The following is a 24,357-nucleotide window of genomic DNA, read 5'->3' as shown; positions in this document are numbered from 1 at the left end:
GTGACCGCGGGTGAATAGGATGGTTTGGTCACGATTGGGTTCAGCTTGGGTATCAGGAGCCGTTGATCGGGTTTTCGGGTTGTGAACGTAAACGGTCTCTGATTAAATGCATGGTGTATGTGGGAGATCCCGTTGGGGTATCTGGCTGTCGTCAGGTATGAGCTTGTTTGGCAGGGAGATCTTGAGGAAGTAGGACAGTCAGTTCTTGCTCAGTTTTCCCCAATGGAGGGATAAGTGATCAGCGATCACGTCTAGCTCGGCGAGGCAGGGGTGCTGTCATGGGGCTAGAAGGCGGGTGGCGTGAGCCCGACGGGGAGCCATTTCCGTTTGTGGACGGTGAGCGTCTCCTGCGAAAGCTGGTGTTGTGGGCGTCCATCGGTTCTTCCCAAGGAGGCTGTCGATGGGGAGGTTGTAAGTTGAACTCCGCATACCAGTCAGGTACTGGGGTGAACGGAATGTCCAGTGCACGGCAAAAGGTGTCAAGGTCCTCTGGGACTCTTAGGAGCGCTGATCTTCCCTGGTGGGAGGCGGATAAGCCAAAAGGAAACTTCCATCTATAGCGAATTCCTCTCGTGCGCAGTACATCCAGCAGAGGGCGCAGGTCTTTTCGATGGCGTAGCGTGATGGCCGATAGATCCTGATAAATCTGTACGGGGTTGCCATTATATTCCACAGTTGGAGTTTCGCGGGCTTTTTGTAGAATAGCTTCTTTGACTGAGAAGTCATCTACATGGCATATAATGTCCCTGGGCGGTTCATTATCTCTCCCTTTTGGGCGCAGAGCCCTGTGAATACGTTCCATAGCTATCTCTTTAGTTGCCGGTCTATCCAGCAGGTGATTGAATAGGCCTGTCACCACTGGTATAATCCTGTCCTGTTCCACCGCTTCGGGTATGCCTCTTACCCGGAGATTATGTCTTCTGCCCCTGTTGTCGAGATCTTCAACGTGGCGCTGAAGATCTCTTAACTGCATAGTGTGGCGATCAACAGTGTGGTGGATGATCTTCACTGCGGTTTGCTGCTGGGCCGTCTTGTCTTCTACTCTCTGTATGCGGCCTGTGATAGCTTGTAACTCATGCCGTAGATCCGAGATAGCTGAGAACAGGGTATCCTTTATATCCGCCGCAACTGCTTGCAGGTCTTGTAAGCTCGGTTGGCGGTGGGCTGGTAGAGAGGATTCCTGTGGAGGGTGACTGTGTTCGGTCGGCGTGAGAACGATCCCATCCTGGTTCCGAGAGGAGGCTGAGGCTGGAGGGGAGGACGCCATATTGGACCGCTGTGTGCGGAATATCTCCGGTATTGTCTGGCTCGTGCGGCCGGCCGTTTCTCTCGGGGATCTGGATCTGCTTTGTGATGTTCCGCGGGAAGACGCCCATAGTTGGAGCGCGGATTCAGTCGGTAAACCCCGGTAAAGGCGGATTTTAGGCTGTGGTGAGAGGGAGCCGAAGGATCAGGCAGCCATCTCCTCTCAAGGCAAACCACGCCCCTCCACTTTTTCTAGTCAGAGAGATTGATTTACTAAAACTGGGGTGTGCAAAATCTGGTGCAGCTCTGCATAGAAACCAATCAGATTCCATGTTTTTTGGTAGGCGCTTATTGGCTACCATGCACAGCTGCACTCTCCTGTCTTGGTAAAGCAACCTCAGAATGTCTCATCTTTTAATCACATTTTACCATTCTAATCCCATACAGTGGGGTGATGGAAATGTCTATGGGTATGCTAGAAAACCGCTTCGACTGCAGCGAACAGAGTGCTCACAGGTCTTTCACGCTCTTCACTTACGTGGTAAAATGGAGAAAGGGCTTGTGGGGAGCAGCTGGTTGCTTCTTTGGTGATCCTGAGACACAACTCACATCAAATATTGACACTGGATTCTCATCTTCACTATCATCCAAAAGAAGGCTCACATCATCTAAAAAGAAAAAGCAAGAAAGCTCTGTTACCCCCACCTATTCAAATAAATAACAAAGAACTCCAGGTAGCAAAGATTTTATAATTTTGTTCAATCAGCCTTATGATCCAGATCCCTCCTCTGCCAGGCCACTCGGTTCTGAATCTCCACTGTATAAGTAGCAGCACAGCATCATTCAATGCACATCCCCAGACTGCTGACTGGACAATGAAGGAGCAGAAGCAAAACTGAGTTATTGCTTACTCTTATCCAGCATGAACATGTGATCCCGTCCCTACTGTGCTGGAGATAACAGGAAATGGAGAGAAAGTAAAATGTGCTAGAAGTTTTCGCTTTTTTAAAATAAATATAAACAACCTTTGGTGAGAACACAATGGGTATGATATCTATGTGAAGCTCACCTAACACATTTTTAGATGATCTTTACCTGTAACCTTACTATGCCCTTTAGTAAACCACTTTTGGACCAGGCCTATTTCTGATTATTTCTGACATTTGTTTTTTACAAGTTAAAATCTATATTTTTTTGCTATAAAATTACTTAGAACCCCCAAATATTATATTTTTAGCAGAGACCCTAGAGAATAAAATGGGGATCATTGCAATACTTTATGTATTTGTGCAGCGGTCTTACAAACGCAATTTTTTTAAAATTAAAAAATAATAATAATTAAAAAATAAGAACACAGTAAAGTTAGCCCAATTTTTTTGTATAATGTGAAAGTTGTTATGCCCAGTAAATTGATACCCAACATGTCATGCTTTAAAATTGCGCACGCTCGTGGAAAGGCAACAAAAAAATCTCCATAGGCGACACTTTCAAAAAAATTCAGGTTACGAGTTTAGAGTTACAGAGGAGAGCCAGTGCTAGAATTATTGCGCTCACTCTAACGTTCGCAGGGATACCTCACATGTGTGATCTGAACACCATCTACATATGTGGGCTTGACTTGCAAATGCGTTCGCTTCTGCGCGCAAGCTCAGGGGGATGGGGTGCTTTAAATTTTTTTGTTTCTTATTTTTACATTGTCCCTTTAAAAAAATATTTTTTGGATTACGATTATTCCTATTACACGGAATGTAGACATTCCTTGTAACAGAAATAAGCAGGACAGGGCCTCTTTAAAATAAAAGTATGGGTTTATTTTTTATTCATACTTACCAATGTGGATACAGCATCAGACCGATGCTGCAGCTGTCCCCCCCCCCATCTCTGCACTGAGAACCGAGCCACCCAACATCGCCGATGGCTCGGTTTTCACATGTCCGAGAGGAGAGCTGCTGACTGTCAGTCAGCGTCTCTCCTCTCTGCTTTTCCACACTCATTGGAGCGCTGAGCTGTGGAGGGGTGGGAAGCGGGCATCTCAGCGGTTCGCTGAGACGCTAAGACTGCCATCAAAGCAGCTGGTGGATCCAGACTTGGGAAGTCAGGATGACTCGATGCCTCAACTGATGGCAGCGGAGAGTGGACTTCAGACCGCTCTCCACTGAAAACGGGTCACAGGAGTGCAAAACTAATTGCACTCCTGTGATTCAGAGGAGAAGCCTAGCCTAAAAAGCTCAGGCTGGGCTTTTCCTTTAATGAGAGATCAGGGGTCAAAAAGACCATAGATCTCACATTTACACTGAAAAGAAAAAAAAACTTTTTTGTGTATGTAAAAGTAAAAAGAAGGGCCCTTTAAGGCTGGAGGGTGGAAGTGATGTTTGATGTCGCTCCGGTCCTCCAAGGTCAGAGAGTCCAGTGGAGGCCATCTTGCCCTCACTCGACTTCCTGCCCACCCCTCCAGCACAATGGGAAAGTTTTCGACACTACCAGCCTCTCCGGTAAGCGGGAAAAACGACTGAGAAGTGGCAGGAGGGGGCACCTCTCCCTCCGCCTAAAAAAAGTGATCCTGAGGCGAACCACTTATCTGAAAGAGGATCGCCTGCTATATAAAAATATAACGGGGTTATGACAGCTATCTGCTGCCATAGCCCAGATATAGAACGTCAAACTAATGATGTATAAATACAGAGGGCGGTTCGGAAGTGGTTAAACAATGAGACAAATTCAGTTCAAATTCAGTTCAAAGAAACACTGTCGTAAACAGGACAATACGTGCATAATATGTTACACCCATATTCATTGAGTAACATGTTATGAACGGATTGCGCCCCCCTCGATTTCACAGCTAGCAGGGATATTCTCCTCCCCGCTAGCTGTCACAATTTTTTTTTAAACATAGCCGAGTGGGGCTCCGCCCACTTAGAAGCGTTACTCATTTACAGTGCTCGGTGAATGGAAAACTACCAGGTCTGGCAGCTTTTGCCGCTGTTGGCTTGTAGTTTTCAATGAACTATCATAGCGCCGGGGTAGTTCATTCTCTCTTCCTGTCAGATTACATTTGCTTGCCCATATAGGCACACACTGACAGATCTGAAGGAGATCTGCATGGCACCAGCAATCTGCTGATCGCTGGTGCAATGCTTTAGAGGCTCCAGAGACTAAAAATAATAAATGCACATTTTTTTATCTGCAAAAAAAACGTGCATTTTTTTTGTCAAAAGGTGAACTTATCCTTTAAGCCTAAAGCTAGGTACACAGAGGCCGAAAATCGTCTGAAAACTATTGGTTCATTGACTTCTGGCCTGTGTGTTCAGCTTATGTACAGGCTTCTGTTGAATGAGCATGCTGAAAACCAGCAGCTGATCGGCATACAGTCAATGGCTGCAAGCGCTGACCAGTGCGTTCTGGCAGTGGTGCAGGAGCAGTCCCCCTGTCAGAACACAAGCAGGGAGAAAACGGCACTAACATCACATATTTAGTACAGCGTCCGCCTCAGTTTATTTTTTCATTCAGCCCACTGGATTGAACAAAAAATCTAAACAAAAAATGAAACAAAAAAATGCGTATACCAGGCATTAAATCCGAAATTCATAAATAAAACACACAGAAATTAGCACAAGGGGGAATGAAATACAGTCAAGTAGGATGTGTACCTTGTTCTGATGCCTTTTCTGTTGGCTGAAACGTTCCTCAGTTATGATTACAGACCAGTAACAGTGATTTTGAATCATGTGATCACAATCTCTGCTATGCCTAGTGACCACATGAAGTCTAGAAGGTATATGACAGAGTCTGCACATGGTAAAGCAGAGAGTAGGTATCTACAACTAGGTGTAGCGAATAGCACTCCTCATATGGAAAGCAAGCATGTACACTTTATAGTACATGGGAAGCTTCCAAACGAACAAGAGGTTAGCGTTTAATTCTACAGATTGGAAAAGGGAACATGCAAATCTAGAAAGATTTCAGGGATGCTAGATTCTATACAGCCCATTCTGTATCTGAGGTCTGTTCTGGACATGAGGTAGCAAAATTGAACTTGTTGGAGACATTGAGCTTTCAGAGGATGCTGATATATTTGCAAACTCACACTTCTCTAACACCATAGCAGAAAATGCAGATGTTAACGAGTAGATGACTGAACCAGATGACAATGCCATTTACCATCCTTCCTGTGGTCTCTGCTGAACTTCGAGTGAGGAAAGACATCATGTAAGACACAGAGCACATCAGAGAACGTCCTCTGCAACAGCGGCCTGATAACTGGGGACAAGGCCTGTCCTGGAGACATCACAGCACGTTGAGAAGCAGGCACAATGTTTTTCATTGCATGGTAGAAGTCCTGGGCACCAAGAACAACTGAAGAGATATCCAGCTGCAGCTTTTGACTGCTGGCATAGATCTGAGGGTAGCGCCGTCGAAGGGCAATCAAGGCAGCCTCAGTGCAAAGTGCTTTAATGTCAGCTCCGCAGTAGCCTGGCACAAAACAGAGAAAAATAGGTTACAACACTGAGAACTTAGGATTTCGGATTTATTAACACCTTCTAGGCAAATATAAAAACTTAAGCCCGGTTATGTTTTTAAGCAATTGCATGTATTTTTTAAAGAGCTACTTTTTGTGAAAACACTATAAAGTTGCAAGTGGAATCAGTGTGTGCATAAACACTTGCAAAGCAACTGTGTGTCTTGCGGCTTTTCCAGAATGTCTCCCAGCTACTGAGTAGGCATATGACCTAGGATTCTCTATGACTGGTTTCAGTTCCTCTTAACAGCCATAGGCGTTCCACAGCTCCATTTTTGTATACCATTATGCTCCTATAAGTTTTATAAGTGGCAAAGACCAGTGGTCTCCAAACTGCATCCCACGGGCAAGATGCGGTCCTTTGTTTGCCTTTATCCAGCCCTCTGGGCCTATTTCTTCTACAGACACCAACGCTAGGGGCACTAGTCCTCCCACAGACACCAACGCTAGGGGCACTAGTCCTCCCACAGACACCAACGCTAGGGGCACTAGTCCTCCCACAGACACCAATGCTAGGGGCACTAGTCCTCCCACAGACACCAACGCTAGGGGCACTAGTCCTCCCACAGACACCAATGCTAGGGGCACTAGTCCTCCCACAGACACCAACGCTAGGGGCACTAGTCCTCCCACAGACACCAATGCTAGGGGCACTAGTCCTCCCACAGACACCAACGCTAGGGGCACTAGTCCTCCCACAGACACCAATGCTAGGGGCACTAGTCCTCCCACAGACACCAACGCTAGGGGCACTAGTCCTCCCACAGACACCAACGCTAGGGGCACTAGTCCTCCCACAGACACCAACGCTAGGGGCACTAGTCCTCCCACAGACACCAACGCTAGGGGCACTAGTCCTCCCACAGACACCAACGCTAGGGGCACTAGTCCTCCCACAGACACCAACGCTAGGGGCACTAGTTCTCTCACAGACACCAACGCTAGGGGCACTAGTCCTCCCACAGACGCCAACGATAGGGGCACTATTTCACCCACAGACACCAACAATGGGGCACTATTCCACCCACAAACACAAATGGTGGGTCACTATTCATTCTCCTATTGACCACAGGTGCCATGTAATTTTCTTACTCCCTCTGACTATCAAGCCTGGAGGCACTGTTTAATCCCACTGACACTGGGACATTTTCAACTGCTGCTGGCCACACTGCAGTCTCCCTAAAAACTGAAGGGCAGTAATTGGCGCTTTGTTAAGAAGGTTTAAGGTTTGGAGACCTCGGGTATAGACCATCCCTGGACAGAAAATAGAGTCTGCTCCCAGACCTATTCTATGCACTTCCTTTGCATCTGTTGAGAGCTGCATTTTATAAAACATGTAACAGGGGCCAAGGATGAAGCATGAGAGAGGAAAGATTACTGCAGTGATAGAACTCTATCCCATGGCTGGAAAGAAAAAAAAATATTCCCATAGAGAACTGCCTGTATGGGAAAGATGACACCACTTCTCTCAGATGGTAGCAACCTCGTATTACCTCCCAGTAATAAAGATCATCATACTAGGCAAGATGGCATTAGGAGAATATAAAATGTAAAAGGTAATGCATATTTGCCACTAGTAATGGCAGCCCTGTACTTTACTCTTGACTGTATCACTTTACTGCTGGCCCCAGCAGCTGATTATACTACAAACTTTCTTTTGATCCCCTTGTCAATTTGTTTATTAGTGGGAGCAAAGAAAGGAAACCCCTGTGTAAGCTCCATATCTATCTGGTCAGAGCTTACACAAGTTCTCTTCTCAACACTCACGTGACAAAGGCTGGATGCCAATGATCTGGTACCAGCATCTTCAGGATGGAGGTAGGAGAGTGAACTACATGTTTTGGCATACCTTGAAGTACCAATTAAGTCACTTTGCTTTCCAGGGAAATGGAGCAGAAAATATCCAAAGCGGAATATGCATAAGCTGTAGGGGCTGAAAATTAGGGGCTGTTGACTTGCGCTGAATAGGTAGAGCAAAGGTACCCTTTAAAAATGTTTGGAACGTGCAATGCTATGCATATGCATTACTGTAGCAGTATTAGTGAACTAGATAGGTGAAATTTGTTCTGTGTCATATAGAGAATTACACAATATTCTGGTTCAGTAATACACCCCACCAAATTTCCAAGAACTAACACTGGTTCTTCCCATTCAGACAAAAACATCTTACAAGTCCAAAAAGCAGAGCACCCCACAGAAAGATCCTGGCAGCTCTGCTAATTCATTTTACAAGACCACACACCAGAAATCACACCTAACAAAACAGATTTTCACGCCTGCTTTTCCCATTAGCTGTACTTCTAAAACAGTTCTAGACTTTGGAAAAAGCTTTCAGAACACTAAATATTCACTAAAGAAGCCAAAAACATTTAAATGTAAGTTTATGCAGCAATGTGCTTGAAAAAATAAATAAGAAAACACATTTAAGAGACTTTAGACAAGTCTCTGATTACCTGAGCAGATTGCAGAGCAGAGGTTGCTGTTCAGCTGTTTTTTTTTTTTTAGGAAAAATAAATACAATATGTCTCCTTTAGGCTCCGTTTCCACTAGTGTGACTTTTCATGTGACTTTGGCCACAAAGTCGCATAACAAGTCAGCCCACTGATTTCAAAGGCACTTGCGCCTTAAAGTTGCAGCGACTTTGAAAAGGTGCCTGCACTACTTTGATGCAACTTTTGATGCGACTGTCTCAGAGCGTTACGTGAGATCAAAGCCACACTCAGTTAATAAAAACTGTGGATGAACAGGATACAATAACACCGCCCACACTTGTCCACCCACCACTGCGCCCTGAATATTAAACCTGTTGTGAGCTGCCACTTACAAAAAGAAAATATTGAAATCTGAAAACACCCTATAGATCAGTGGTTCTCAACTCCTGTCCTCAGGACCCACTAACAGGCCAGGTTTGCAAGATAACTGAAATACATCACAGGTGATATAATTTGCTGCTCAGAGATTGCAGTATTCTAGCCTGCATCTCCCCCAAGGTAATACTTAAAATCTGGCCTGTTGGTGGGTCCTGAGGACTGGAGTTGAGAACCACTGCTATAGATGAATAGTGGCGCTACTCCCCTGGTAGTGAGAGTGAAATAACCTATACATACACTCTAATCTTGATGAGTGAGTTGCATGTGCTCAAACTGACCCTAGAAAATCCTAAACACACATGAAAATGTACAAGTGAACAATATATATATATATATATATATATATATATATATATATATATATATAGTACATTCAACCATTCCTACAAAAAAATATGTGAAATCAATCCCCTGGTGCGATATGACACCGCACCAAGGTAACTGGGTGAACTTAAACTCAAAATGTTGATAGATAAAGTGACAATCTTAAATAATACACTTCGTGATATTTCAATTAAATTACATTGTGATCAAAATTAAACTGCCTTAATAACTAGGCTACAGAGTATAATGATAATGTAAAGCAGTTCTTGAAGTGAAAAGCCAGATAATAGTGAATAGTCCACATATATTGTGCAATCATGCCAAAAGGAGAAAACGTTTCCAGAGAGTGAGTGTCTCTAATTCACAATGCTGTGCCAAACTGTCCACCACACCTTAGTGACGTAAATCCACACCCTTACGAATGGCAAACTCACCAGCTGTTGAGGCCTTACACTCTCGTGTTTGGCCGGACCAGGCTTTAACCCACTAACATGGGGGTTACCATGCGAGCATAGATATCCACTGCTCAGTACTCCGGACACTGTTCTTGGGGTAGTGGTTCCACACAAAAAAAAAAAAAAAAAAAATGCTCCAGATAGTGTATTACCGTATAAAAAATTTAATAACAAACTGAAACCAAAACCAATGCACTCACATGATCCATAAAAACAATGGGCATGACACTTCACAGCACTTCACAGCAGTCAGGATAAAATGTAGCAAACGCATGCAGCGAAAACTGGGTCCGCCGTGACCATTTGGTGTTTGATTTTTTTCGCTGCATGCGTTTGCTACATTTTATCCTGACTGCTGTGAAGTGCTGTGAAGTGTCATGCCCATTGTTTTTATGGATCATGTGAGTGCATTGGTTTTGGTTTCAGTTTATTATTACATTTTTTATACGGTAATACACTATCTGGAGCATTTTTTTTATTCTTTATGTGGAACCACTACCCCAAGAACAGTGTCCGGAGTACTGAGCAGTGGATATCTATGCTCGCATGGTAACCCCCATGTTAGTGGGTTAAAGCCTGGTCCGGCCAAACACGAGAGTGTAAGGCCTCAACAGCTGGTGAGTTTGCCATTCGTAAGGGAGTGGATTTACGTCACTGAGGTGTGGTGGACAGTTTGGCACAGCATTGTGAATTAGAGACACTCACTCTCTGGAAACGTTTTCTCCTTTTGGCATGATTGCACAATATATGTGGACTATTCACTATTATCTGGCCTCATCTGGCTTTTCACTTCAAGAACTGCTTTACATCATTATACTCTGTAGCCTAGTTATTAAGGCAGTTTAATTTTGATCACAATGTAATTTAATTGAATTGTCACGAAGTGTATTATTTAAGACTGTCACTTTATCTATCAACATTTTGAGTTTAAGTTCACCCAGTTACCTTGGTGCGGTGTCATATCGCACCAGGGGATTGATTTCACATATTTTTTTTGTAGGAATGGTTGAATGTACCATATATATATCTATACATATAGATATAGATATATATAGATATATATATATATATATATATATATATATATATATATATATATATATATATAGTTCACTTGTACATTTTCATGTGTGTTTAGGATTTTCTAGGGTCAGTTTGAGCACATGCAACTCACTCATCAAGATTAGAGTGTATGTATAGGTTATTTCACTCTCACACTCAAAGTTGCCTCAAAGTGGCACTTTAGATTGCGTGACTTTGGAGTTGCACTAGGGGAAACGTAGCCTGAGCAAAACTAAAATGACATTTAAAACACAAACTCACCAACACATTTTTCTGCTAGTTCCTCAAGGAACTCTTTAGACAATTTGGGATTCCAGTCCCTGGTATGTATTTGTAAAATGTGCTTTCTTGCCTAGTAAAAGGAATACAAAAAAAATCTGTTTGCATATACAAGAAAAAAGAGAAATCAAGAACCATTACAACTGTTAAATAAAGCAGTCTAAATCGAGTGAAAGTTATACAGAAAGGCTCTGTTACATTTCTTTGATCCAAAATCTTTATAGTATTAGGTTTTGCATTTGTGTCAGTCTCTGTCAGTTGTGGATGGCATGCATCTACCGCATAGGATGTTGCTGTTCATGAGATAAATGGGTGGCAGTGAAAGGTCTGTAGCAGAATGTAGAGGGTTAAAGTGTTATTAAACCCACAACCGTAAACAGGCTGTTTGATCCTGTTCTCTCTGATCTTCCCCTTTTTCCACTGTCCCCAATCCATCTACTGTTAGTTCAGAGCCTTGGAGTCACGTGCTCAGTTTGGTGTGTGTTGCTAGAGAGTTTTTATTTCTTGGGAGAGTACATGTGATCGGCACAGGGCCAATCAGCACTGTCCAGGTCAATGGTCCCACAGACTCATAGGACAATCAGAGGAGAATATAAACTTCTACAAGCTTTAGCCAGACACTGATAGAAGTCACAAAACTGCTATATACTGCTGATGAAAAAAGGTATTTGGCAGTTTAGATTTACTAAAATAATTTCACTCCCATGTTCTGTGTACTGTGGAAGACCAGATATAGTGAATGCAGGGTTCTGGGTTTAGTAACACTTTAAGTGCTGGCCACACCTTGTTCCCCACTTGGGGTATAATTTGCTTTTTCCCAGGGTTAATCAATCAGTTGTTGGGGAAAAAATAAGATGTAGGCAGACTATGATGAAAAATGTCTGCAGGTCTGAAGCAGACCCAGTGTGGTTTCACTACTAGCCAGGAAGCTTATTCATTTTTTTTGGTGGACTTTGTTTAGACTGAGACAATTGCCCCTACGGGGAACTTCTCGCTTTGGGCAAAACTTTATTTGCAAAGCAAGTTTAAAAACAAATTCATATCGGCTGGTATATCACACATCTGTACAGTACACATCAAAAAAAAATAAATAAAAGTCCTCGTTAGGGGATATCATCATACGGTCCTGGTTTAATTAAACCTAATCCCCAATCAGGGATACACCCAGTGCATTTTGAGAGGATTTCTTTCTCCTCTTCTTCAGGGGTATATAGGGTATAGCAGGTCTGATATAGAGTTAAAGGATAAGTTCACCTTTGTAAACAAGTTACGTGTTCCACCCACTTTCAGGCTTGGAAGTTGCTAATGCCATGAGCAAGTCAACTTAAGAATCTGCAGAAGATGGCGCAGATGTAAACATAACTGGCAAATAATGAAATCATTTGGGCCATAAAGTCTTGCATGACTTTAGTAAAAAACCTCAGTCAACCTGATGGAGCTAAAAAGGACTCCAAAAGATAGAACAGAATCCAGGCTGCAAATATCAGAACCATTAGTAGGTGTGCTGCAAGCAGCCCAGGAGCCATTGGAAAACAGTGAGCTGGGGGCACGGAAAAAAAAAGTTGGACTCTGTCAGATAGCTCTACCAGCAATATAGAAGAGAGTCTAAAGCTGGCCATACACCATACAATTTTCTTATTCAATTTTCTTTAGATTTACCTTCAACTATGTAGTGTAAGGGCCTGCCTGATTGCATACAAGTTGAAAGCGTTTAGGTTTGACCTCATATTATATGGTTTTGGTAAAGCTAATTGAAAGCTGTACAAGAAAATTGTATAATGTATGGCCAGCCTTAATCAAAGGGAAAGACAAATCAAACAAACAAAAAAAAAAGGTGCTAGTAAAATTGGGTGGTCTTTAATACAGAATAGCTAAAGAAAAGAAAAGACGGCCATTGTTGTAGGACCCTAGCAAAGACGAAGGCATGCTGGTAGTAGGTGGTAGTAGGTGGTGTTATCCTGGGTTGGCCTACAGTTTTTGTGTTTGCCAGTGTTCAATCCTCCTGCAGGCAACCTGAAAGTTAAAAACTTCTTGCTCCTCAATGGACAAGAAATATATAATTATTAAAAATTCAATGGGGAGATTGACTAAAACTGGTTCACCCAGAATCTGGTACAGCTCTGCATAGTAACCAATCAGCTTCTAGGTTTTACTGCCAAAGCTTAATTGAAAAAGCTGACGTTAGAAGCCGATTGGTTACTAGGCAGAGCTGCACCAGATTCTGTGTGCTCCAGTTTTAGGAAATCTCCCCCAATATATTCTGTACAGTGATTGGAGTCTGTTGAGAGAAAAGTGCTACAATAACACTACTGTTTTATTAAATGAACCAGTGTGTTTTGAAATTGCTGAAATGGTTAGGGAGCGTGCTACAAGCTGTTATAATAACATTAAAAAATAAATAAGTTATTTTTCTGAAGTATATAGCAAGTGCAAAACTTCAAAGATAAGGCCTCATGCACACGAGATGCTGTTAAACACGGGTTCAGAGGCAGTTGGACACTTTTTTCAACTGCCCCTGAACTTACTCAATGTTATCCTGTGTGTCCATGTACACAGTCTCGTTTTTAGGCAGTTGTGTTTAACCTCGTTTTTCCAGAAGCAAAAAAAATAGGTTCAGACGTAAACGTTTTCCACATTTCAGACGCCAAACGCGGCACCACGTTTAGCCGCGTTTGCGTTTATAAGTGTTTTTAAAGGAACCCTATTTTTGGACCAGAAAACACAGAAATATGATGGTAAACTGCAGCAGAGAATGACATTTTGCGACCCGACTTTGGGGCCCCATATCTTGGGCCACTTGGTTTTAGGAACCCCAAATTTAGTGTGCTAACACAGTGGAACTAACACTACAACATATCCAAATTTGGGGTTCCTAGCACCAAGTGGCCCCAAGATATAGGGCCCCAAAGTCGGGTCGCAAAATGTCAAGCACTTCTGCAGCAGAGAATGACATTTTGTGACCCGACTTTGGGGCCCCATATCTCGGGGCCATTTGGGGCTAGGAACCCCAGCTTTGGATATGTTATAGTGCTACTGTGTTTGCACAACAAATTTGGGGTTCCTAGCACCAAGTGGCCCCGAGAAATGGGGCCCCAAAGTTGGGTCGCAAAGTGTCATTTTCTGCTCTGCAGACACTTCTAGACGCAAACGTGGTAAAAACGCGGCATGCAAACGCGGCAAAACAGGCGTTTTCTAAATGCCGGTTTCAGCTTATAAAAACATGTGTTCAGCAGAGTTTGCACCAGCGTCTCGTGTGCATGAAGCCTTAGATTATGTTAGTTCTGCAATCTATGCTTTTTTATAATATATTGTACCAGTGACGTTACCTTCTGATCAGGTAAACTGAAAAGAAATTCCCTGTCGAAACGACCAGGTCTCCTGAGTGCTGGATCTATTGAATCAAGTCGGTTGGTAGCACCAATAACTATGATTTCACCCCGATTATCCAACCCGTCCATAAGTGCAAGCAGGGTGGAGACTATAGAGCTGCAGATGGGGAAAAAAGTTATTGAAAGCAGAAAACACCCATAAATCACAGTAAATATCTTATACTGCTACTCATGTATATGATCCTTAAAGGAAACCTGTACTGACAGAAATTAGAGGCTGCCATTGGTGACCTTCACTTCAAAATAGTAGTTTGGCTGTCATCTTGATCCATAATCTTCAGTGATCCAGAACAAAATAATTAAAAAGGTACCTAAACCCACTGACTCAGCGTGTTTGCCAGGCAACTAGCAATTTCAGAAGCAAGGTTCAGCAATGGCAGCTTTCATACTTTCTCAGTACAGATTTCCTACAGGTAGTGAGAATTCTGCTCCTTGTCAAGGAGGAAAGCACAAATATAACAAGCACATAGATTCACTTTTAAGAGTTAACATGATCTACTTAAGTGAATTTTTGCTAAAACAAAAGAAGAAAAAAAAAAACACATTTTGCAATGAATAGCCAAATCATGGGCAAGGAAAACAGAAAAACCAGGATTGTTGCTTGCACATTGGATGACTGAATCAGGGACGTGAGGTGTGTGGCTGGTGAGGCACTGGCTAGTATCAGAGCCAGATACACACAGGAGCAATAATTCTAGCACTAGACCTCCTCTCTAATTCTAAACATGTAATCTGTAAAAAAAAATTAAATCATTGCCAATGGAGATTATTAAGGACTGAAGTTTGGCGCCATTCCACGAGTGTGCGCAATTTTAAAAAGCATGACATGTTAGGTATGCATTTACTTGGCATAATATCTTTCACATTATACAAAAAAAAAAAAAATCGGGTTATAATCGGGAAAAATAGCAAATACTGTTTAACATAAAAAGTTGCAACGACCACCATTTGATTCCCTAGGGTGTCTGCTAAAAAATATATGATATATATATATATTTATATATCTATATCTATATCTATAGAGAGAGAGAGAGAGAGAGATAGCTCTATATATATTTATTAATGTTTGGAGGTTCTAAGTAATTTTCTAGCAAATAAATGATTAAAACATATAGGCGAGAAATGTCACAATTGGCCTGGGTGGAAAGGGGTTAATTACCATAAGTAATATACAAATTATGATATATTGTTTTTAAGGTAAATTACTAGATTTTCAAAATCTGTAATCAAGCAGGTAGCTTAACGGACAAATTACTGAAGTTTGAAGTTATAACTTCCAACCAATAATCTCACATTAAAGCAGCGCTCCGCCGAAAAAAAAAAAATTAAAATTCAGCAGCTACAAAAAATGTAGCTGCTGACTTAATGAGACACTCACCTGTCCCACGGTCCAGCGATGCAGGCGTACGAAGCCCCGCTCCTCTCCGTGCCACCGGCATTCTTACTGTGGGCGCCCTGCTGTGGCTTCACAGCCAGGCACGCACTGCGCATGTGCGAGCCGCTCTGCGTGCTGTGAATGGCCGGGCAATCTTCTGGGACCTGACCCAGAAGATTGCAGGGAGGAAGATTGCAGGGAGGGAGGGGGGAGAGGTGATCTTCCTTCGTGGAGCCCCGGGAGGAAGTGGGCGCTGGATGCCTCTAAAAAGAGGGCATCCACCCCGCCAAAAAAATGACATGCCAAATGTGGCATGTCAGGAGGTCACCTGCAGTTAAAGCGGAAGTTTCATTTTTAGGTGGAACTTCGCTTTAAAATAGATAAATATTATATTATAGTATATAAATATATGATTTAGCTTGAATATAACAGTGCCTTTTCAACAGCAGCAGATTCTCATTCTCCCTCTTAACTGTGTGAGAAAAACATGGGTATAAGATTTACCCGCAATCCCATAAGCCCATGTTTTTTCCTTCCAGTTAAGAGGGCTGGGCGGGAGTACGCGTCTTTTAGACAAATGCCCCTATGACACTGCAGCGAGAGGCCAGCCTCCACTGCAGCACTTTTATTGGACAGCTGGGGCTAATGGTACTTTACCATTGGTCCAAGACTCCAAGCTGTCCTTTGAGCTCAGTGCCTCTGACAAGAAGTGAGGAGAGGCACTGTGAGCTCAACCTTTGTCTGCTGCAAACAGTGTGCTGGCTTGTATTTACCACTTGACATCCGCGCTATGGCCGAATGACGGCCACAGCGCGGACCTGAATTCCCTGGAGGCCGTCACATGACGGCCTCCCCTGTGCACGCGCCCTGCGCGCGCCCTACAGGGCACGTGCCGAGCTCGCTGTGATCACCGAGTCACTGAAACTCAGGTGATCACCGATCCAAATAAGGGGCCGGTCCCGACCCCTTACCATGTGATCAGCTGTCAGCCAATGACAGCTGATCACATGATGTAAACAAAAGATCGGTAATCGGCTTTTTTTTCTACTCACGCTGATAGCGCGAGTAGAAAGAAAAGCCGATCACCGTCTCGGATGCAAGGGACATCGGTCCCGAAGTGGAAGAGGCACATCTGCCTCATCTATGCCCACATAACCGTGCCCACAGTGCCACCTATCAGTGCCCACAAGTGCCACATATCAGTGCCCACCAGTAGTGCCAATCAGTGCCACCTAGCAGTGCTGCCTATCAGTGTAACTGATAGTGCCCATTATTGCCACCCATCAGTGACCATCACTGCCGCCTATCGGTGCCCATCAGTGCCGCCTCATCAGCGTACATCAATGAAGGAGAAAAATTACCTGTTTTAAATTTTTATAACAAAATATAAAAAAAAAAAATTTCTTTTTAAATTCATTTTTTTTACATTTTTTTTAACAAAAAATAAAAACCGCAGAGGGGATCAAATACCACCAAAAGAAAGCTCTATTTGTGGGGAAAAAATTATAAAAATTTCATTTGGGTACAGTGTTGTATGACCGCGCAATTGTCATTCAAAGTGCGTCAGCACTGAAAGCTGAAAATTGGTCTGGATAGGAGGGGGGTTTAAGTGCCCAGTAAGCAAGTGGTTAAACTGGTCGCTCTGCATGTAGCTTCTGACAGGCTGCGCAAGGAGCCCCGTATCTCCGGAACCATCGGTGATAGGAGCCCCGAGTTTTTACCAGTGGTGGGGTACAAATTTGGAGTCTCTGACCTCAGGTCGCTGATTGACAAGCCTCGATTTTTCTCTTTTTTTTATTGTTCATGGCTCTGCCTCATCTGCCTCCCCTGAATGCACGTCCCTGGACTGAATTTAGTACAACTTCAATAACAAAACTGAGGTGTTTTTTTCTCTGTGCAAAGAGAATTTTTACTTTGCGCAGTGAATAATGAGGTCAACATGTGGCGATTTCCATCTAAACATGTCATGTGCAAGCAAGTACAATTTTTGACTTACCAGTAAAGCCCTTTTCTTGAAGTACAGGACACAGGATCTTTGTCTTAATGCAGTATTAAACTCTTTCATGCCTAAGCCTATTTCTGACATTTGTTGCTTACAAGATAAAAATCCGTATTTTTTTGCTAGAAAATTTCTTCAAACCCCCAAACACTATATATATATATATATATATATATATATATATATATATATATATATATATATATATATATATATATATATATATTTTTTTTTTTTTTTTTTATATCAGAGAATCTAGAGAATAAAATGACAATCGTTGCAATATTTTATGTCACACTGTATTTGTGCAACGGTCTTTCAAACGCAATTTTTTTTAGGAATTAAAAAAAAATTAAACAGAAAACTTAGCCAAATTTTTTTGTAGAATGTGAAACATGATGTTACGTCAAATAAATAGATACCTAACATGTCATTCTTTGAAATTGCCCACACTCATGGAATGGCGACAAACTACGGTACCTAAAAACCTCTATAGGCTACGCTTTAAAAAAAAAAAAACTAGTAACTAGACAACAGTCTTAGGTGAGGGTAGTTAGATATACTAGCATATATAAATACATTAAAAAATTAAAACCAAACTCCAACCAAACCCCAGCTAAACATTTTTAGGTAGTTACATAAACATTTTGTTCCTTTTGGGATAAAGGTTTTACATAATAAAAGCAGGCCATTGTAACCATTTTGTCAGTGGTACATGGTTAGTCTAACTGCTACAGCTGCAAGACAACTTGTTTCTTTGAAAAAACAGACTTACTGGGCAGATCACCGGGTGAAAATAAAAGGGAAGAAAGTCTAGAAAAGAAAACTAATGTAGCCATTACACCTAAGAATTAGTAAGCAGCATTTTAACTACTTAGGGACTGGAAGGTTTTACCCCCTTAATGACAAGGCCATTTTTTGCTATACGGCACTGCGTAACTTTAACTGACAACTGTGCGGTCGTGCGACACTGTACTTTCTTTTGGTGGTATTTGGTCACCTCTGTGGTTTTTATTTTTTGCGCTAGAAACAAAAAAAAAACGACCATTTTGAAAAAAAAGAAAAAAAAAAAAACACAATCTTTTTTTACTTTCTGCTATAAAAACATAGCCAATAAAAAAAAAATTTTAAAAAAATGGAATTTCTTCATCAAGTTAGGTCAATATGTATTCTGCTACATATTTTTGGTATAAAAAAAAAAAAAATACCAATAAGTGTATATTGATTGGTTTGCGCAAAATTTATAGCATTTACAAGCTACGGGATAGATTTATTCGATTTTTATTTATTTTTTACTAGTAATGGCGGCGATTAGCGACTTTTAGTGGGATTGCGGTGGACAGATCAGAAACCTGAAAAACTTGACACTTTTTTGGGAACCAGCGACAATACAGTGATCAGTGCTAAAAATATCCACTGTTACTGTACTGACACTGGCAGGGAAGGGGTTAACACCAGGGGTGATCAAAGGATCAAGTGTGTCCCTAAGGGATGCTTTCTAGGGGGGGGGGGCTGGTCATCTGAGATCTGTGCTCCTGATGATCTGTGTTCATCCCTGTCAGAACAGTGGTCTGCCTTGTTTACATCGGCAGACTGTCGTTCTACCTCTCTGGGGAGCCATCGCGGGCGGTGGACGTTGCGTCCACTGGACCACTGATTGGGTCCCCCTCTGGCCAATCAGCACGTGCCCTCCTGCTGCGACGCAATGGCGCCATCTAGTGGCTATTTAACGTAACGACGTACAGGTATGTAGTTTTAAGCAATAGCGCCACATTGCCGCAAAAAATACATGGTGGCTGGTCGGCAAGAGGTTAACCACTTGCCGACCGCCTAACGTAGATATACGTCGGCAGAATGGCACGGGCAGGCAGAATCACGTATATATACGTGATCTGCCTCCCGCGGGCGGGGGGTCCGATCGGACCCCCCCCCGGTGCCATCGGCGGTCGGCATCTGACTGGGAGCGTCGGGAGGCGAGGGGGAGACCATCCGATCGTGGCCCCCCCCTCGCGATCGCTCCCAGCCAATAGGAATCCTCCCCTGCCTGTGTGTAGTTTCACACAGGCAGAGGATGTGATGTCATCTCTCCTCGGCTCGGCAGTTTCCGTCCAGCGCCGAGGAGAGAAGACATGTAAGTGCACACAACACACACACACACACAGTAGAACATGCCAGGCATACCTTACACCCCCGATCCCCCCCCGATCGCCCCCCGATCCCCCCCCAATCACCCCCCCCCCCCTGTCACAAACTGACATTAGCAGTATTTTTTTTTTTTTTTTTTCTGATTACTGCATAGTGTCAGTTTGTGACAGTTACAGTGTTAGGGCAGGTAGTATTACCCCCCTTTAGGTCTAGGATACCCCCCTAACCCCCCCTAATAAAGTTTTAACCCCTTGATCACCCCCTGTCACCAGTGTCACTAAGCGATCATTTTTCTGATCGCTGTATTAGTGTCGCTGGTGACGCTAGTTAGGAACGTAAATATTTAGGTTCGCCGTCAGCGTTTTATAGCGACAGGGACCCCCATATACTACCTAATAAATGTTTTAACCCCTTGATTGCCCCCTAGTTAACCCTTTCACCACTGATCACCGTATAACTGTTACGGTGACGCTGGTTAGTTTGTTTATTTTTTATAGTGTCAGGGCACCCGCCGTTTATTACCGAATAAAGGTTTAGCCCCCCGGTCGCCCGGCGGTGATATGCGTCGCCCCAGGCAGCGTCAGATTAGCGCCAGTACCGCTAACACCCACGCACGCAGCATACGCCTCCCTTAGTGGTATAGTATCTGTACGGATCAATATCTGATCCAATCAGATCTATACTAGCGTCCCCAGCAGTTTAGGGTTCCCGAAAACGCAGTGTTAGCGGGATCAGCCCAGATACCTGCTAGCACCTGCGTTTTGCCCCTCTGCCCGGCCCACCCAAGTGCAGTATCGATCGATCACTGTCACTTACAAAACACTAAACGCATAACTGCAGCGTTCGCATAGTCAGGCCTGATCCCTGCGATCGCTAACAGTTTTTTTGGTAGCGTTTTGGTGAACTGGCAAGCACCAGCCCCAGGCAGCGTCAGATTAGCGCCAGTACCGCTAACACCCACGCACGCAGCATACGCCTCCCTTAGTGGTATAGTATCTGATCGGATCAATATCTGATCTGATCAGATCTATACTAGCGTCCCCAGCAGTTTAGGGTTCCCACAAACGCAGTGTTAGCGGGATCAGCCCAGATACCTGCTAGCACCTGCGTTTTGCCCCTCCACCCGGCCCAGCCCAGCCCACCCAAGTGCAGTATCGATCGATCACTGACACTTACAAAACACTAAACGCATAACTGCAGCGTTCGCAGAGTCAGGCCTGATCCTTGCGATCGCTAACAGTTTTTTTGGTAGCGTTTTGGTGAACTGGCAAGCCCCAGTGGCCTAGTACACCCCGGTTGTAGTCAAACCAGCACTGCAGTAACACTTGGTGACGTGGCGAGTCCCATAAGTGCAGTTCAAGCTGGTGAGGTGACAAGCACAAGTAGTGTCCCGCTGCCACCAAGAAGACAAACACAGGCCCGTCGTGCCCATAGTGCCCTTCCTGCTGCATTCGCCAATCCTAATTGGGAACCCACCACTTCTGCAGCACCCGTACTTCCCCCATTCACATCCCCAACCAAATGCAGTCGGCTGCATGAGAGGCATTTTCTTTATGTCCTCCCGAGTACCCCTACCCAACGAACCCCCCCAAAAAAGATGTCGTGTCTGCAGCAAGCGCAGATATAGGCATGACACCAGCTATTATTGTCCCTCCTGTCCTGACAATCCTGGTCTTTGCATTGGTGAATGTTTTGAACACTACCATTCACTAGTTGAGTATTAGCGTAGGGTACAGCATTGCACAGACTAGGCACACTTTCACAGGGTCTCCCAAGATGCCATCGCATTTTGAGAGACCCGAACCTGGAACCGGTTACAGTTATAAAAGTTAGTTACAAAAAAAAGTGTAAAAAAAAAAAAAAAACACATACAAAAATATAAAATAAAAAAAAAAATAGTTGTCGTTTTATTGTTCTTTCTCTCTCTCTATTGTTCTGTTCTTTTTTACTGTATTCTATTCTGCAATGTTTTATTGTTGTTATGTTTTATCATGTTTGCTTTTCAGGTATGCAATTTTTTATACCTTACCGTTTACTGTGCTTTATTGTTAACCATTTTTTTGTCTTCAGGTACGCCATTCACGACTTTGAGTGGTTATACCAGAATGATGCCTGCAGGTTTAGGTATCATCTTGGTATCATTCTTTTCAGCCAGCGGTCGGCTTTCATGTAAAAGCAATCCTAGCGGCTAATTAGCCTCTAGACTGCTTTTACAAGCAGTGGGAGGGAATGCCCCTCCCCCCCCAACGTCTTCCGTGTTTTTCTCTGGCTCTCCTGTCTCAACAGGGAACCTGAAAATGCAGCCGGTGATTCAGCCAGCTGACCATAGAGCTGATCAGAGACCAGAGTGGCTCCAAACATCTCTATGGCCTAAGAAACCGGAAGCTACGAGCATTTTATGACTTAGATTTCGCCGGATGTAAACAGCGCCATTGGGAAATTGGGAAAGCATTTTATCACACCGATCTTGGTGTGGTCAGATGCTTTGAGGGCAGAGGAGAAATCTAGGGTCTAATAGACCCCAATTTTTGCAAAAAAGAGTACCTGTCACTACCTATTGCTATGATAGGGGATATTTACATTCCCTGAGATAACAATAAAAATGATTAAAAAAAAAAAAATGAAAGGAACAGTTTAAAAATAAGATAAAAAAATAATAATAATAAAGGAAAAAAAAAAAAAAAAAAAAAAAAGCACCCCTGTCCCCCCTGCTCTCGCGCTAAGGCGAACGCAAGCGTCGGTCTGGCGTCAAATGTAAACAGCAATTGCACCATGCATGTGAGGTATCGCCGCGAAGGTCAGATCGAGGGCAGTATTTTTAGCAGTAGACCTCCTCTGTAAATCTAAAGTGGTAACCTGTAAAGGCTTTTAAAGGCTTTTAAAAATGTATTTAGTTTGTCGCCACTGCACGTTTGTGCGCAATTTTAAAGCATGTCATGTTTGGTATCCATGTACTCGGCCTAAGATCATCTTTTTTATTCCATCAAACATTTGGGCAATATAGTGTGTTTTAGTGCATTAAAATGTAAAAAAGTGTGTTTTTTCCCCAAAAAATGCGTTTGAAAAATCGCTGCGCAAATACTGTGTGAAAAAAAAAAATGAAACACCCACCATTTTAATCTGTAGGGCATTTGCTTTAAAAAAAATATATAATGTTTGGGGGTTCAAAGTAATTTTCTTGCAAAAAAAAATTATTTTTTTATGTAAACAATAAGTGTCAGAAAGGGCTTTGTCTTCAAGTGGTTAGAAGTGTGGGTGATGTGTGACATAAGCTTCTAGATGTTGTGCATAAAATGCCAGGACAGTTCAAAACCCCCCCAAATGACCCCATTTTGGAAAGTAGACACCCCAAGCTATTTGCTGAGAGTCATGTTGAGTCCATGGAATAATTTATATTGTGACACAAGTTGCGGGAAAGAGACAATTTTTTATTTTTTTAATTTTTTTTTGCGCAAAGTTGTCACTAAATGATATATTGCTCAAACATGCCATGGGAATATGTGAAATTACACCCCAAAATACATTCTGCTGCTTCTCCTGAGTACGGGGATACCACATGTGTGAGACTTTTTGGGAGCCTAGCCGCGTACGGGACCCCGAAAACCAATCACTGCCTTCAGGCTTTCTAAGGCCGTAAATTTTTGATTTCACTCTTCACTGCCTATCACAGTTTCGGAGGCCATGGAATGCCCAGGTGGCAAAAAAAACCCCCAAATGACCCCATTTTGGAAAGTAGACACCCCAAGCTATTTGATGAGAGGTATAGTGAGTATTTTGCAGACCTCACTTTTTGTCACAAAGTTTTGAAAATTGAAAAAAGAAAAAAAAAAAATGTTTTTTCTCGTCTTTCTTTATTTTCAAAAACAAATGAGAGCTGCAAAATACTCACCATGCCTCTCAGCAAATAGCTTGGGGTGTCTACTTTCCAAAATGGGGTCATTTGGGGGGGGGTTTGTGCCACCTGGGCATTCCATGGCCTCCGAAACTGTGATAGGCAGTGAGGAGTAAAATTAAAAATGTACGCCCTTAGAAATCCTGAAGGCAGTGATTGGTTTTCGGGGCCCCGTACGCGGCTAGGCTCCCAAAAAGTCCCACACATGTGGTATCCCCGTACTCAGGAGAAGCAGCTAAATGTATTTTGGGGTGCAATTCCACATATGCCCATGGCCTGTGTGAGCAATATATCATTTAGTGACAACTTTGTGCAAAAAAAAAAAAATTTGTCACTTTCCCGCAACTTGTGTCAAAATATAAAATATTCCATGGACTCAACATGCCTCAAAGCAAATAGCTTGGGCTGTCTACTTTCCAAAATGGGGTCATTTGGGGGGGTTTTATGTCATCTGGGCATTTTATGGCCTTCAAAACTGTGATAGGTAGTGAGGAGTAAAATCAAAAATGTACGCCCTTAGAAATCCTGAAGACGGTGATTGGTTTTCGGGGCCCCGTACGCGGCTAGGCTCCCAAAAAGTCCCACACATGTGGTATCCCCATACTCAGGAGAAGCAGCTAAATGTATTTTGGGGTGCAATTCCACATATGCCCATGGCCTGTGTGAGCAATATATCATTTAGTGACAACTTTTTGTAATTTTTTTTTTTTTTTTTTTTTTTTGTCATTGTTCAATCACTTGGGACAAAAAAAATGAATATTCAATGGGCTCAACATGCCTCTCAGCAATTTCCTTGGGGTGTCTAC

The 24,357-nt window shown here is 43.0% G+C and overlaps 1 protein-coding gene across 5 annotated transcripts in view; it reads right to left on the bottom strand.

Annotated features, from left to right (window-relative positions):
- ATAD2B (ATPase family AAA domain containing 2B) overlaps positions 1–24,357 on the bottom strand; it is a 247,273-nt gene that overhangs the window by 127,280 nt on the left and 95,636 nt on the right. For all 5 annotated transcript variants that reach the window (XM_073625324.1, XM_073625326.1, XM_073625327.1 and 2 more), the window contains exons 14-17: positions 14,078–14,237; positions 10,734–10,824; positions 5,404–5,715; positions 1,784–1,913 (exon numbers count right to left, since the gene is read on the bottom strand). In XM_073625324.1, coding sequence (XP_073481425.1) covers positions 1,784–1,913; positions 5,404–5,715; positions 10,734–10,824; positions 14,078–14,237 — 693 coding nt within the window. The remainder of the gene's footprint in view (positions 1–1,783; positions 1,914–5,403; positions 5,716–10,733; positions 10,825–14,077; positions 14,238–24,357) is intronic.

This window comes from Aquarana catesbeiana, linkage group LG04 (assembly GCF_042186555.1).
Source record: "Aquarana catesbeiana isolate 2022-GZ linkage group LG04, ASM4218655v1, whole genome shotgun sequence".
NCBI classification, from domain to species: domain Eukaryota; kingdom Metazoa; phylum Chordata; class Amphibia; order Anura; family Ranidae; genus Aquarana; species Aquarana catesbeiana.
The sequence above is the reverse complement of the archived record's forward strand: the minus strand, read 5'-3'. Positions and strand labels throughout refer to the sequence as shown.